Source organism: Artemia sp. Qi Xiang Cuo, chromosome 19, assembly GCF_049724085.1.
Source record: "Artemia sp. Qi Xiang Cuo chromosome 19, ASM4972408v1, whole genome shotgun sequence".
Taxonomy (NCBI): Eukaryota; Metazoa; Arthropoda; class Branchiopoda; order Anostraca; family Artemiidae; genus Artemia; species Artemia sp. Qi Xiang Cuo.
The window spans coordinates 30412387-30429005 of NC_142812.1; the positions used below are offsets into that span (position 1 = coordinate 30412387).

The 16619-nt window shown below is 36.4% G+C and overlaps 1 protein-coding gene across 1 annotated transcript; it reads left to right on the forward strand.

The window, feature by feature from the left end:
* The first annotated feature begins 15116 nt into the window (after window positions 1-15116).
* On the forward strand, window positions 15117-15536 carry LOC148940717 (general transcription factor II-I repeat domain-containing protein 2A-like). Its single transcript, XM_089105049.1, has one exon. The coding sequence runs from the start codon at window positions 15117-15119 to the stop codon at window positions 15534-15536; it is 420 nt and encodes a 139-aa protein (XP_088961175.1).
* The last annotated feature ends 1083 nt before the right edge of the window (window positions 15537-16619 follow it).

Below are 16619 nucleotides of genomic sequence, written 5' to 3' on the forward strand. Positions count from 1 at the left end.
GGGTATGCTTAAGTTGAGTTTAACATTGTCAAGATCATTCTTTAAATTGTTAATAAGTGAGTCAAGTGTAACATTCAAAGTATTAGATGTTTGACAAAGGTTCAGTAATGTCAAATCATCCGCAAATTTAAAAGAGTTGCCAAAACTTGGTAAAATATTATTAAAAACAATTAAAATGATAAAGGACCTAACTTAGTCCCTTGAGGTTCTCCACAGGAAATCGAGGAAAAACCTGATGAATCCCCGTTAGGGAGGACTAAACATTGATCATGGCCAGACAAAAAGCTAGCTACCATATATAAGATAAAATCTCTTGCACCTAAAGCCCTTGCATTATATATAACTGTCTGATGATCCTAATTGTCGAAGGCTTTGCTAATATCAGCAAAAATACCCTCAACGTAGGAGCTATTTAACCCAAGATGTTTGAAAATAGTGTCAAGTATATAAATTAAGCAATGCGTGGTGTTATGATTCGGCCTAAAGCCAAACTGATTTGGCTTGATTTTATCATGAATATTGTCAAAAAGGAAACTGTAAATAAAACTTTCAAAGATTTTAGAGAAAATGGAGGTTTGTGATATTGTTCTGAAGTCAGAGGGAACTTTTGGGGTCTTAGTTTTCGGTATAGGACATATAATATCTCGTTTAAAACACACTGCAAAAATACCATCTACAAAACATTGGTTAAAAATAACGGTTAGAGGTAAACTTAAATACTGGGCACATTTCACAATCAATTTGCTAGGGATATCACCTGGGTATAGTGACTTATTTGTGTCAAGAGTTCCGAGTTTAAGTTGAGTCTGATGAATTTCAATCACAGAAATGTCAACAAATTGCACTGTTAGCTAGCATATGTTGGAGTGGCGGGTGAATTTTACAAACTGAAGCAAATAATCATTTATGACATCCGCACCCACTGGGTCACCAATATAGTCCAGTAAGAAAAACTTTGAAGAGACCTTTCCCATGAGATCTTGGACACTTTTGTGGAATTTCTTAGGGTCTGAATACAATATGAGCACGTGAGTACCATGCTCCTTTCTTGCTTTATGGATTTCGCTAACAACGATGTATCTAAGTTTTCGAGATTCTTTGAAAAATCCTTCCTTAAAGAGTTTATCACGTTCATTTATTAGGCACAAAATTTTTCTATTTATCAACGGTTTGCATTTAAATTTTTTGAGTAACATTTTTCACTGGAAAGGTGTCACAATATAACTGGAAAAGTTCCGCTGAAAACTTAGAAGCCATTTCATTACCATTGGTAAGACATAGGATATTGGCCCAAGATTTAGAACTAAGTTTTAATTTGACATGGGTGACCTTCTCGTCAGTAATGGGTCTATAAGAATAACTGATCAATCGTTTAGGAGGAAAGGAAGATAAGGGGGTTCAAAAATGCATAGATGGTCACTTGCCCCTAATGGAGGGGCTATTTTGGGGACACAATAGTAATCCTCAATGTTGATAAAAATTAAGTCTAGGGTTTTATCACCGCGTGTAGGCGACTTGACCACTTGATCAAGGCTAAGAGCAGAGCTAAGCCACTTTTGGTCTAGCTCATTAAAATCACCACATAATGTAATTGCAGCATAAGGATAGTTGCATTGAATTCTATCAGTATAAAGTTGCAGATATGCCGTCAGCTCCTTCTTAAATCCACTACGAGGAGGGTAATAAATTATACAAGAAATCATGCAAGATACTTCTTTTGTGAGGTTTTTGGGTCTGGTCCAAAGCCATAGAACTTCAGTTTTGGAGTTATTCCCTATTTCAGAAAATTAAAGTATCTGATTTGGAAGAGTAGACCGACAAAAAAAAGCAACTCCTCCACCATGAGATAGAGGGATACCCTCTTCGTCTATTCTGGACTTAAAATGGGAGTCATAATTTGGAATGGAGCAAAAATCTTCAGCTGCATACCATGTTTCGGCAGGGCAAGCAATATCAATCTGGTTTTTGTCAAGACTAATTTGAAGTTCATCCATTTTATTGTTCATTTGATGCAAATAACGGTGTTGTAGCATGTATTTGTATTGTAGCACTTGATTTTATGTTGCAGGGGTGCGTTTTAAAAAAACCAAATAAGACGCGACTCTTCTTAAGTCAGGATAAGAGTTTGGAGAAAAAAACGCAGCTAATCTTCCTAATCTAAGGGTCTCAGAAAGTGAATTCATTTTTTTAGGACCGTCTTACAATCAAACAATTTGCTTAATCCGGCCAATCTAAGAAACGTCTATCCAGCTTGCTAGCCCCATCTGGCTAAAAAATGGCACTGACGTTGATATTTACCTATTCCAGACCTGGTACAAAAGTAAACGTGCAAGTGAAGTGCTTCGTGTATCACTGTTTGAATATCTACTTAAAGATTTCTTTTTCAAGCATCCTAGCTTCTAATTTAGGTGACAATGAGGCTCTGTCTCATGTGGCAGCGGTTTTTCAGTCCTGCGAACGGGCAAAATATGGCCGTTTTTCATTTCATAATCCACTTAGTTCTGGCGCTATTGGTCTGAATTAAAATAAACACCTAAAAATTATATTATCCACTGATTGAGTCCCTAGTTACTACCATACATCCCTCTACTAATCCGTTAGCACTAGAGGAAACAAACATAGAAAATGGTGCTTCGATAGTAAAATACAATTTTCTTTGGTTGATGAGACGGCAAAATGTTATTTATGAGTTGTGTCTTTCAAATTTAATAGATCCAAGACTCACTTTCACAATTTTTAGATTTTTTTCAATTTTTAAAAAAAGAAATATTTCTGACTGCCAAAGAGCTTGTCAGAGAATAGGGATAAAAAAGGAAAATAATCGTAGCACATTTTCTTGTGGGTCCAAGAAAAAATATTCACTCCCTTCCCCAAACACAAACTATACAATCCCCATTACCCCTTCCCCCTAAAACTTGTTCTTGAATGTTTCTACTTGAATCCCCATTGTCACACAAAACAGGGTATAATAACATGAGATGATCAGAAACTAACTCAGCTGAACCGACTCTCTTTATAAAAGAAAATTCCAGAGATAGTGACTTTGGGTATCCGTTATAATAATAATTTTTCAATTGGAATGAATTATTGTTTAAAGCATACATGGTTATTCTGGTCATAGGGACCTCGGTTTCGTCTTAGCTATATTGCACCTACAGCAACAACTAGGAAAGGCAGAGTTAAAAAAGAACCGGCAAAATTAACATTACAAAGTTAAAGTGCACAACAAGGACGATTCAAAACCCGGCCGATGTTTCTTCCAGCTCATTTGTTATCCTTATCTTGCCTTCTATAACAATTAATAATCTGGAAAGCGTCGTTATTCACATAGAACACCATAATGCCAAATTCTGTCACACAAACCAACACGCCCTAAAAGATTAGTGTCATTTTAAAGGAAACAATTGTTGCATCACTACCAGATCTCGGCATCACACTTCACTGATTAAATGTTATTGCCATGTATTCGATGCTTGTAGTAGGAAGAAGAACAAAAACAATTTAACAGTCTTTATCAAATTTTATAAAAGACTTGATTAGGTGCTTGTCCAAGCTTTTGCAAATGTCGTAAAAAGGCTAGGGGAAAGTTACCCACCTTATTGTCCATATTTCTTTCTAATCCTTTGTAGTTTCAGTTTCTGGCTTTACAGTCCCATGTACCTTTGCAACTAACCCATCCTTTCAGATATCCGATGGAAGTAGGGATGAGTTGGACATTTCCTCTCTGAATATTACAGTTTTTTTCTTTGGAACACTTTTACCTCCCCAGTAAACATTAATTGTTAACGTTTTATTTCTTTTTTTACTCTCAATATTTTTCAGTAATCATACAAAAAAATGTATCTCATAGTGGTCTGCTGCTGTGGATTATGGATTATTAAAAATGTTCCCGGATAAAATACACTCGGTTACCCTATTATCCCCCTTCGTGTTTTTACTATTTAGTTAGCACTAATAGTCAACAAAACAAAGGGACAGAGGGAGAAAACTGTACATACCTAAAAATACGGGAACCTGGTTATGGTCATTACCAATAATTTATACATGCTTGCTAATCAAGTTTTTCTAAGAGTACATCTACGGTGTGCCTCAGGTTGCGACTGCTGTTCTTTTTTTTTATCTGGAATAATTGGAGAGATTCCTTAGTCCATAGCAATTCCTACCGATATTTCTGCGCCCCTCCCCCGCAAGAACAAAACACGACTATTAGGTTGAAAATATGAATACATACAGAAAATTGGTATTGGGGAGAGTCCAAAAGGATACCCAATATGAAGGTATTTTAGAGCCAATACTAACGTCTCTCAATTCTTCAGTATTGTGTCGAAGGCCGTTTTATATCATAAAGGATCACTCCACCACCCTTTAACCTTGATAAAAGATCCGAATAAACGACAGAAAACTAAAAGCCAACACCTAATTTCCCAGAAATCTTAGACAAATCATTTAACTCTCCTGTTTTGTACCGATTATGAGATATTCAGATTTAACTAAAATAACATCATCAAAAGGTGCGATTTTTTTTTTAATTTAACGGAGCAGAATTTTTTTTTTAAGTTCGGGAGAGGACAGTCCCTAAAAATATTCTAGTATGCCTGCTTGGAAAACATTAAAAATGCTTGGAGAACATGCCTGCTTGGAAAACACTGACAAACGAAGTATCGGTAAATAATCTGACAGCTTTGGAAGTTTCCGGCTGTCCTGACCGCCTCGATTGAAATCTTTACTGGCATAGATGCATATTATCTATGTTGTATACAAATTAGCAAAATTTAGGTTTTCCGTAAATAGGAAAAAAATTATTTAAGAAGAGCAACCTGTTGAATTTTTTTGTATTAGTAAGTGTGGTGTTAATTATCCACTGTCCAATACGGTATACAAATAGTTTTATTTATTGTAGATAAGGTGGCAACTGCATATGTATAGAAGGGATTAAGTTTGTAGGTGTCTCTCGAACGATCTCAGAGAATGTATCTTTCTCTTTGCTCTCTTCGACCATTTCATCCATTTTAGGTAAGTTAATTGAAACGTATACACTGTAAGAAAAAACTTGTAAAAAAAACAAAAAACTGTGTAAGTAAAAAATTAAAATAGTATACGAAACCATAAAAAAGAAGTTTTACAAAAATATACACATCTCACTCAGCAGTTGGTTGCTCTCCAATCACTTTCAACTATTAAAAAGGCACTAGCCCGTTCAATTTCAAATTGAATGAGCCCTTTTAAAGTTTTTACGACATCACTTTCAATAAAAACCTTATATGCCCCCAGGGCATAACTACAACCCTTGCCCTGGGGGCTGGGGGGTGGCATTCTCAAAGACCTAATTTCCAGAACTTTCACTACGTTAAACAAAATTTCTTTTTCAAAATTTTGACTGGATGTGTTTGGGGAAATGGTGGGCTTGAGAGGGGCGTTAGTTGCCCTCCAATAATTTTTGACTATTAAAAAGGGCACTAGCCCTTTGAATTTTCAATTGAATGAGCCCTTTTTGAAGTTTCTACGACAACGCTTTCTATAAGAAAAAAACTTATATGCACCCAGGGAAAAATTTAAAACTCTTTCCCTGAGGGTTGTGGGGGGAGTATCATCCTCAGAGACATAATTTCCGGATCTTTCAACTGCGTTGACAAAATGGTTGTCTCGAAATTTGGATTGGATGTATTTGGGGAAATGGTGGGCGTGAGAGGGGGGTTACTTGCCCTCCAATCACTTTCGACTATTAAAAAGGGCACTAACCATTTCAATTATCAATCGAATGATTCCTTTTTCGAGTTTCTACGTCAAGGGTTTCTATAAGAAAAACCTTATATGCCCCCAGGGCATAACTTACAAACCTTGCCCGGAGGGCTATGGGGGGAGTGTCATCCTCAAAAAGAAAATTTCCGGACTTTTTAACTACGTTGACGGCCATCTCAAAATTTTGATTGGATGTATTTGGGTAAATGGTGGGTGTGAGAGGGCTGTCAGTTATCTTCCAATCACTTTCGACTATTAAAAAGGGCACAAGCCCTTCTAATTTCCAATGGAATGAGTCCTTTGGAAGTTTCTACAACATCAATGTCTATAAAAACCTTATGTGCCCCCAGGGCATAACTTACAACCCCTACCCCGAGGGCTCTGAGGGGTTATCATCCTCAAAGACCTAATTCCTAAAACTTTTAACTACGTTGAACAAAATAGCTATTTCAAAATTTTTATTGGATGTATTTGGGGAAGAGGTCAACGTAAGAGGGGGGTTAGTTGCCCTCCAGTCACTTTCGACCATTAAAAAGGGCACTAGCCATTTCAATTTTTAATGCTCCATTTGCAACGTTTCTCAGTTGTACATTGCCTTTGAATGGTTATGATACTTCGAAGAAATCTACCAACTTCGCGGTATCTTTACAGTCACGGGTTCTGTTCAGACTCAAGTCACGATGCTGCTCGCTTGTAGAGTAGCCGATACTCGTCAGGTTCTGCATCAGCGGGTTGACCTCAAGGCACGCCGGCCTCTATAGGACCCAAATTGCTCTTCAGTCATGCCACTACCACCAGTGAGTCCTTCCGATGTCTTTAGGCTTCGCCTGTACTCTTGTTCAATAACTAAGTCTGCTGAGAGGCCGTCACATCCCCAATCCGACCTTCTAATCGTATGTCCTTGCTCACTGAACATCTGAAACATTTTTGGGTGACGACTGGGAAGTTTAGTCATCTTTTGGATGTACAACCAGATAGATTTCACGTAAAGGTTGTGCCCAGATGTGGCAAGGTAGGGAAGCATTTCTGCTGCAGCCTGCAAATGCAGGTCCCATAGGCCCAGTCTCTCGGCACGTATAAACTTGAGAAGCTTTTCAACCATGTCAAGTTTCTGCAGCCAGAGCTTTGCTGTTCGGTGATCTCGTAGGTCTTCAATCTCCTGTTTGATAATACTTTCCAGTAGTCCCAGCTCTGGTGCTTCGTCAAGGTCTCTGGGGGACATTTTTCCCTCAAGGGTGTCGTTGAAGAGTTTCTCAAGGCCGAAAGTATCCAAAGTTCCCGCATCTTGTGCGAGAATGTTGTAGATGGCACTGATAAGCAAAATGGTCTATGAAAGGGGAGCATGCAGAGAAGAAGTTTTGTTGATGCAGGCCATGTCCTGATTAAGGATATGTAATTCAGCTTATTTACAAGTTCGGTTAGAGAGAACCAACCCTAGCATTTATATCAATAAACTACAAACCTGAATGAGATTCTTTGTACGATCCGGAGCGGAGATAACTTTCTATTTGCATAAGATTGCAGCTCAGTTGCCACAAGATGGCGTTGAGAACGTGTGTAAATGTAATCACGCTAACTTGAAAAGATCTGGATGTATACTGAAAAAAGACAAACGAAAGGACAAAAAAAACACAAAAAAAGATATAATTTTTTTTTACTAAAAATGGATTTTTTCGTTTTATTTGAAGTTTATAAAAAAAAAAATAACGTCAGAAACGGTTTCAACTTTCACTTCTGATACAGATAGACGTATCAACCACTCATTTCGTGACACTTCATTTTTTCATAAAAAATCAAAATAAATGTAACAAAAATAGCGAAAAAAACAAAACAACAAATTTCGCAACGTGTTAGAGATGGGGATTTTGGATATGTTGTTCAGCGCTTTTTTCTTGTCCGGATGGTGAAGAAAGCATTACTTTATCAATTTGTTCCTGGTTCGGGCATTTTTTTCCGTATTATTACTGTACTATTACCGAAATATTTCTATCCAAACATTCATGGATTTACAAAAATTCTATGAATGTTTTCTGCATGCCGAAAATTTTCTCTGCAATCAAGGACTTTCTTTTCATAGTATTTTTCCGTGGAGCAAAACCTTCCACTTAAGAAAAACTCAGACAGTGTCTATTTTTCCAAAGATATTTTGGGAATAGGTTTTACCGTGGTGCAGGAGATCTTCTACATAGGAACAACATAGAAAACGACCAGAAAGATCTATTTTTCCCACAGGTATTGCAGAAATAGCTTTTCAAGTGCTGCATGAGGTATTCTGCTCAAGGAAAACTCGGAAGGCGGCCACAAAGGTCAGTAACGTAATTTCTCATGTCAGTCAGATAAGGTATCTGACGTGGATTCATGTCTAACTTGCTGCTAAGAAGTTTTTCAAAGAAAAGTGAAGAGCCATATGTAAACCTAATATGAGCAGAAATAAAGTAATGTGTTAATTCAAAATTAAAACGATTAGAAATCAATATCAATGAATAAATACAACTTCGAATGAACAGATATTAGAATAAACAATGACATCAAACATAAAGATAACAGGTCCTGATTTATATGCAGAAATAAATTCTAAAATGAATAAAAATTAAATTGAATATTCAAGTCAAACTGAAAATGGAGAGAAATTACAATAAACTGGAGTAGAGCTACTCCGCCGTCTAAAACTTCCAAAGAATCTTGTTTCATTTGTGACTTGACTTAAGTCCTATCCGTCCTTGAAGGTTGTCTTGAGACCTCTTTCTTTGTAATGCCTGGCGGTCTTCTGCTTGATGAAGAATGTCTGAGAGAAGATGAGGCACGAAGTTGTCCTTTCACCTCTTTGGGGGACAACGACGAGGGTAAGAACCGTGAAGTTGATCTTCTAAGATGATTTTTGAAAGACGGGACCGATTCATTTATTGGACGTGACCGAGCCACTAAAGGTGCTGGAGCTGGATCTTAGTGGTAATTATTTTCTGGATGTAAAGGCGCTCGAAGAGCTTAGTATTTGATATTTTATTAAGGTAGGTGATTACAGTGATTCGGCGGAGGCATTTACACTAAAAAGTTGCGAATCGACGCTGGTATTCCAACTTCAGTGTCCAAGTTTCACATGGGTAAATCGCAATGGGAGTGATTAGGATATCAAAACCTTCTGTCTTAAGCCGCAGGAAGGATCCTTGCTAAGCCATACTTGTAAAAGGTGTTTGAAGCTGGAACTCGTAAGGACGCTTTTTTATGTATCTTGAGTGGTTTTTGTCCCTGGTGATAAGACTACCAGGGTAGGGGACCGGTTGACCCACTGAATACTTTCTCCGTTAAGTCTCAGATTTGGTTGTATTGCGTCCTGAGGTTTCAGTGAGCAGCAAAGCCTTTGTTTTTTATTACAATTCTAAAGAGCGAGTAGCTTCTAGGAAGTCGTTACCTACTGCTTCCGGCGTTTTGATTATTACATCGGTGTCGTCGGCGTAGGCTAGTTTGTCTGTTAGAGTGGGCCGCAAGTTGTTTTCACCAGGGTGAGGAATGCTGTAAGAAAGAGGTTAAAAAGCTCTGGGGACAGGAAGCATCCATGAAGGACTTCCACGGAGGTCTGGAAGCTGTCAGTGAGATTTCACTAGTCATGACACGGTTTATAAATTTAGAATAAATATCTTTGATAAGGTCGACTAGGTTTCGTGGGATTCTATAACGAAGGAGGATAAATCACAGGCAATTCCACCACATAAGGTCAAATTTTGTTTGAAGTCAGTGAATAGTTATTACAGGTTGCAGCCATCTGTACTTCGCTGAAACCAAATATGTTTCGAATTTTTTCTTTCTTTTTAATTGTAACATTGAGAATAAAAATGTTGTCAAATAAAATCCTTAATCTTAAATTTTGTATTTACTGGTATCCTTTATTTTAACTTTTGTTCGATTTGGGTTTCATGTGTTCCTCGATAGTATTTTTTGGTCGTTTTAAGTTTGAGTTATTATAGAAATGTATTTCTGATCATCTTCTGTTTGCATATGGTTTTCTTTGCTCTTCTTTCAAAAATCCTTTTTCGGGAAATATTTTTTAAAATTAATTTATAAAACTAAATATAAATTAATACAAAACAATTAATATATAAATTATTATAGTAAAACGCTTATAAATTAAAATAAATTGAAATAATATAAATATAAAGCACTTAAATTGTCCATTGAAAAAAAATTTCCGTTACCCATTTCAATTGCCAATTTGGCCATAACAACTGCTCAGTAGGTTACAAGCCAGTCGGTGACAGAAAAAATTAGGGTCTCTTTTGGGCATCACAGGGGAATACGATGATTTTTTCCCAATATTATTTTCTTCATTGAGGTCACCTTGACTTTGCCTGTAGGTTTCAAACCAGTCGACGAAGAAATAGTTTTTGGAATATTCTGGCGGGATGAATTGACCCAACCAATTTTTTTTTTAGACTGCCTTTACCTTTATTCGCTGGAACAAGGGTCCTTTCTACATGCCTTGTAAGTTTCAAGCATATGAGAGACTAAATGAATTCTTGGCCCAATTGCAGGCATCACGAATTAACACAGCCAAAATTAGTTTAAATTTTATTCTGTATGAATCACACATCTGATTCTGGGATTCACCTGACTCCAAGAATATATCCAGAATTTTTCGGGGGGGATACAGAACTATTAAAAACGCATCAAAAATTTGTTTATATTCATTTTTGTTGTGTTTTTACGAGTCGGACAAAACATTTCGAGAAGGGTGGGTTCAAACCCTCTACCCTCCTGGATATGGCCTTGTCTGACCTAAAAGCACGGGAGGGGCTCCAGGTCAATCCCTGAAAATCTTAAGGTTGTTAGTACAAATGCTTCTAGTGTCACTAAAATTCACCTAATTTTTCTCTTTCAGAAGTTTTGAATCTCTCCACCTTTGCCCCTCTCCTGAAACAAATTCCTACATATGTGTCAGTCTGGCTACTGCAGTAATATTACATTGCAATCCGAGGGACTAAAACCCCTGCCTTCTTGTTTGCGGAACAGGTATCCTTTCTCCTGACTGTTAAATGTTACAAAACAAAACTCTCCGTTTTTCAAATGGAAGTAAAGAGCATACCAACACTTCAAGAATTCAAAAGTTATTTATTTAAGTGGGAAGGTGTAGCCAACACCATTTAGAGTAGGGTTTAAATTATTATCTATTGGCAGTATGATTAATATATAGAACTAGTAAAACATCACCATTAACAAAAGTGACATGGTAAAAGCAAAGCTTTAAGAGCTTTTTGTTTAAAGAGTACCCTCCCCGACATATGTGTAGGATAATTACTGCTGTTTTTCGTTTTAATTTCGATCTTTACTTTCTTTTTAAAAAGATTTACGTTCCTGTAATATCAGTTTGTCTTTCTTATCACATTGAGGCTTACCTAAACGCTAGGGAGTATGGTTAGGATTTCGAGGCAAGGAGAGGGTTCCACGCCATTGGGAACGAAAATTTCTTGTAGATTTGTTCATTTTGTGTTGAATAGTAAATTAAGAGTTTTTGATCTGTTATTGTCCATCCGAAACCTTTTGATTCTGTTACTTGTAAAACAGATGGGTCTGCGTTTTAATATGTAAAGCTGGACAAGCAGGAGCAAAGGGCGAGTCTAACTAGTAACCATATAGAGAGTGATAGTAGTCTTAAACCCAAATTGGGTAAAGGTCATGAAGTTCTGCATTGAAAGATGGTAATTAAATAGTTTCGAGTCGCATCTTCATCCCAAGGCACCGCGCCCAAGTACCATCTCCCACCCGGTCTGTTCCTGGCGCAGAGAGAATCACTGTTTAGATTAAAACCAAGTGCATTACGAGAAAGAGTTTTCTCTGTGATTAATATTAGCTTGTCATTTCCGGATATTTCTGTTCTTCTCCTGCTGCATAAAAAATAGTCTTATTGGTAAGACTTTTTTCTCATTATAGTGATGATAGATGGGTCAGCTTGTGTAGGGCCTAGACCATCATGGAGGATAGTGGCGTCAATTGGGCAGGGGGGGGGGTCTTTTGCCCGTTCTGAAAAATTCCGTATTTTGATCGGAAAAATGGGTACTTATGTATTATAGTGACCCCACTCAAGAAGGGAAGTTAGGTTAATCCTAATGATTATACCAAAATATGATGAAAATATAAGACTCTATTAACAAAATTATGGAAACTACAGAATAAAATGATGGAAAATAGGTCGCACAGAACGCATTACGTTAAATACCTAACCTGATCTAATCACCTCTATATATTAACTATTTGATAAAAATATACTTACATCGTAGTTTTTCTCAATGAGACTATGCTACTTAAAACTTAAGCAGACAGACAAACCAGTTTTTCTCAGATCTTGCAGATCAAAATTCTTGAGTGGGGTCGCTATAATACATAAGTACCAAAAAATACATTTCTCTCGTGTTTTCATTGGAAATTAGTCAAATTTGCTGTGGCTGACCACACCTAAAGGAAACATGCAAATTAAATAAAGGTAGTGCCATTAGATTCCGTATTTTATGCTCTTTCTAAATATCATGGTCGCCTTTCTTGCAATGCACCCCACCCCACTACCTCTGATGGTCTGTTGTTTGGACCTTGTGATATTGGACCTCTTGATTCGATGAAATCCAGTTTCGCCTCGTTTACAATAGAATTGTGGTAAAAGTATTATTTGGAATGGGTCGTCGGCGTTTCATCAGAGGTAGAGACGTCTCTCTACCTCTGAAGAAGAATAGAGAGCTATCTGGAAATTTTGTTAAAAAAAAGTATAAAGTAAATGTAATGTTTCATTTAAGTGTTTTTTTTTCAATGACCGTTGTTCCAAGTATTAGCCTAAATACTATTATTAGGTTAATGTAGTGTTTCATTTAAGTGTTTTATGATGATCGCTGATCAAAGTTTATGTTATTTGTGCCTTTCATTTATGTTATTTTACTGTGTTCATGGCCGTATATTTGGCTTTAAAATACACTTATTTATTTTGTATCTAATATGCAGAATAATTTTACCAAACACATTTTGCATGCAGACCCGTTATACTTTACCCCCCCCCCCCCTCCCAAATGTGCAAATTTAATAGCCCAAATTTATTTCTAAAGTAGAAACTAACAAAAAAAAACGGTGTGTTCTCGAATTTTACACAGCGTAAGCTTGAGTGAGTGGCGCATAATACACAAGTACCAAAATTCCTTCCCCCTACGTAAATTAAAAAAATAAAACTCAAATAAAATTCTCAAATTTGGAAAGCCTAATTTTCCACGGATGGGGGGGTATTTTCCGGAGGGTTAATCGCCGGGGTTATAATTGCACAACTGTACAAAAATAAAGGTCGGAATGCGCATGCACACTTGCAGCAAGTCAATGATTCAATAAAAATGACTAATGTGAACTATTTACGCTCTTCCCAGTGTTGTGCAATTGCCTTATTTCCCGCCAGACTGGCTTATTTTTATGGTGACTGGCGGGGAAATTTTTGGATTTACCCGGCGGTTTAAGTTTTTGCTAATTTTATTGTGATCTGGCTTATTTTTTGGCGTGAACTCCTTTTACAGGGAGAAATTATTTTCTTCGACAACCCATACAGCACTTGAATCCAAGAACTTTCACTACACATAACAAAGCTATAATCTGTGTGTGCACGATAGGCTGGAAAAGACGAGCTAAAGGCAGGGTTGCCAACTACCGATGCCAAAAAAGAGTGCAAATCAGATCCAAAAAAGAGTGCAAGTTGTTAAAAAAGAGTGCAAGTCAAAACATTTGCGCGCGTGCAGTCCCTTTTACTGTTCTGACCACTCTTACGCCATTTACAAATAATTATCAGTTATTCTTCGATCAATAAACATATGACCTTTAAATTTTTCAAATGTATCTAAAATAAAGTTTGGAGCACTCCCTACTGAAATCAACATCTAAATAATGGTTTACATCAGAGTTTCCCAACCCTGTGCCCTGCGGGCGCCATGGCACCTGCGGAACGATTCGTATGTGCCCGCCTCTCACTATTCGACAGACAGAATTTTTTCATAAACATTATTTTAAAATATGATTTATTTTTATTCATTTGTTAGAGTTTTAATTTTTTTTTACTACCTAGGTTTATTAAATATGTTCGATACTTGTCTAGCGGCGAGCCAGACTGCACTATTTACGCTAGTCTAGAACGGCTAGTACCATTTGTACATCACGCCTACAGAAAACCCAAAGTGAACGAATGGAACGAACGCCACGAACTGATCCGATAAACGCCGAAGTCGCCAAATCACAAGGCACATAACTCTGATTGCCTCGGCGATCATCGGCTCACTTCGGATTTTCCGCGTCTACATGGAGTGATGCGCAAAAAGCATTCCCCGCCTGGAACCGCGTTGTTGACATTGTGAGTTTGTGATTGCTGCCCTGTTCGGGTTGCGATAGTTAGATTAGAGACGTGTTCGTCAGACGAAACACGAATTAGGAGTTTTCTACAAAAAAAAATTAACAGGCTATAAGAGAGGTGCGTTATTTATTGTATTCATAAGCGATGATCTTGAATATAACTATTTTGTTGAGGAGATAGTATAGTTCTTGTTATAATATATTTATGCATATAATGCAGAACAGACTTGCGCTATAGCATTGATATTATATTGTAGTTCAGTTATTATTTTTTTTATTATTTATTTTAGCCCTAAAATGAGTGAACCAAGTAAAAGACAACGAACCTATAATTTTAACACTGACTTTTAGGAATCATATTGTTTCGTTAATTTAAAAAATAAATGCGTTTGTTTTTTTGTGTGGTAGTAGCTTTGCAGTGCCGAAAAAACATAACGTTAAATGACACTTTCAGACAAATCATTGCACTTTTAATGTGAATTATCTTCTTAAATCTGAAGTAAGAAAGAAAACAAAAATTTGCAATCTAAAATCAAGTCTAACAGCACCACAGACTGTTTTCACTAGACATGTGGAAAATTCTAAAAAGGTCACTATTGCTTCTTTCAAAATATCTCCCATGCTCGCAAAAAAGAAGAAACCTTTCATTGATGGTGATTTGTTTAAGGAACTATTTTTGACTAGTGCCGGTTGTTTGTTTGATGGATTTTCTAACAAACGTGAGATTGTCTCAGCAATAAAAGACTTACAGTTGTCAAATAACACAGTCACAAGAAGAATACATGCAATTTCAACAGACATACAAAGTCAGTTAAAAACTGACTTGGAAATATGTGACTGGTTCTCGCTACAATTTGACGAGTCAACAGATATATCAGACACCGCACAGTCAGCAGTTATGGGGAGAATTGTGTTTAGTAACTTCACAGTAAAAGAGGATGTTACAAATATTACCTATGAAAGGACAGACAAGGCGTGAGGATATTTATAATACATTCAAAACATACGCCGAGTCAATAAATATGCCTTTGCACAAGCTGTCTGCAATAACCACTCATGTGTCACCAGCAATGATGGGTAAAAACAAAGGATTTATTACCCTCTGCATGAAGGATGATTCATCTTCAAACTTCATGTCCTGCCATTGTATTATCCACCAGGAAGCTCTGTGTTGTAAAATTTTGCCATTTGAACACGTCATGAAAATAGTTACAAAAATAATCAATTCTATTCGAGCAGGTCCTTTGCAACACCGACTTTTCAAAACCCTGTTAGAAGATATTGAAGATAAAGAACATAATCTTATTCTGAATACTGAAGTACGTTGGCTCAGTAAAGGAAAGGCTCTTACAAGATTTGCGAGTTTAATTGAAGAAATAAAAACAGTTATAAACGATAGAAAGGAAAATTATGATGAACTAGCTGACTGGTTGGCTGATTGATTTGAGATTTCTCACAGACATCATGGAAAAATTGAATTCTTTAAATTTGGAGATGCAGGATAAAGACAAAAGCATATCTGAAATGATAAGCTGTGTAAAGTCATTTAAAGCTAAATTGGATTTGTTGATATCACATTTGCAGATCAATTCTCTCGTGTATTTTCCACATATGAAGAAAATGCTAGGTGACAGTGGTTTAAATGAGACATTAATTATTAAGCATTTTCAAGAGTTAAAAAAAATTTTTAAAGATAAATTTTTGCAGTTTAAACATAATGAGCCAATAGTTTCCTTCTGTATCAATCCTTTTACTCGCCAAATAAATGTTATGGAAATAGCCGCACGTATTGCAGATTTTGTTCAAGGTAAGACTGAAGAACTAGAGTTAGAAATTTTGGACCTTAAGAATGATATTTTTCTAAAATCCTTAATGGCAGAGGACTTTTGAAATGCAGTGGATAGAGAAAAGTTTCCATTGTTGAAAAAAGAGGCATATAAAATTGAATCATTTTTCGGTTCGACATATTTATGCGAATCATTGTTTTCAAACATGAACTTAATAAAATCAAGATATAGATCTTGACTCACCGGTGAGCATCTTTATGATTGTCTGCAAACAGGATTATCGTCATACGGTCCTAATTATGAAGCTCTGGCCAATCAAATGCAATGCCAAAGATCACATTGACTTTATTAAATGTTTTCTTTGTATTTGTGTGTTTTGTTTACTTTCTTTACATTTTGTAAATACATTTCTCTGTGTGTATGCAATTTGAAAAAAAAATGCCAAATAATTTTATTATTTTGAAACATTTTTGTTTATTATTTATTAATACATTATGACTATAAGAAAATAAGAAAATAAATTATGGGAAAATGACAAGTTATGAAGGGAGTTTGTGGATTTGAAATAGGTGGTGTCCGCCACCCTACTGATATTTTAGAATGTGCTCTAGAGTAAAAAAAGGTTGGGAACCCCTGGGTTAGATAATGATTATCATTCTTTTTTTAGCTTAAAAGGTAATTCTCTGCTGGATATTTGCAGGGGTTTATTTTGATTGCTTGGATCTTGACTGAATTAAT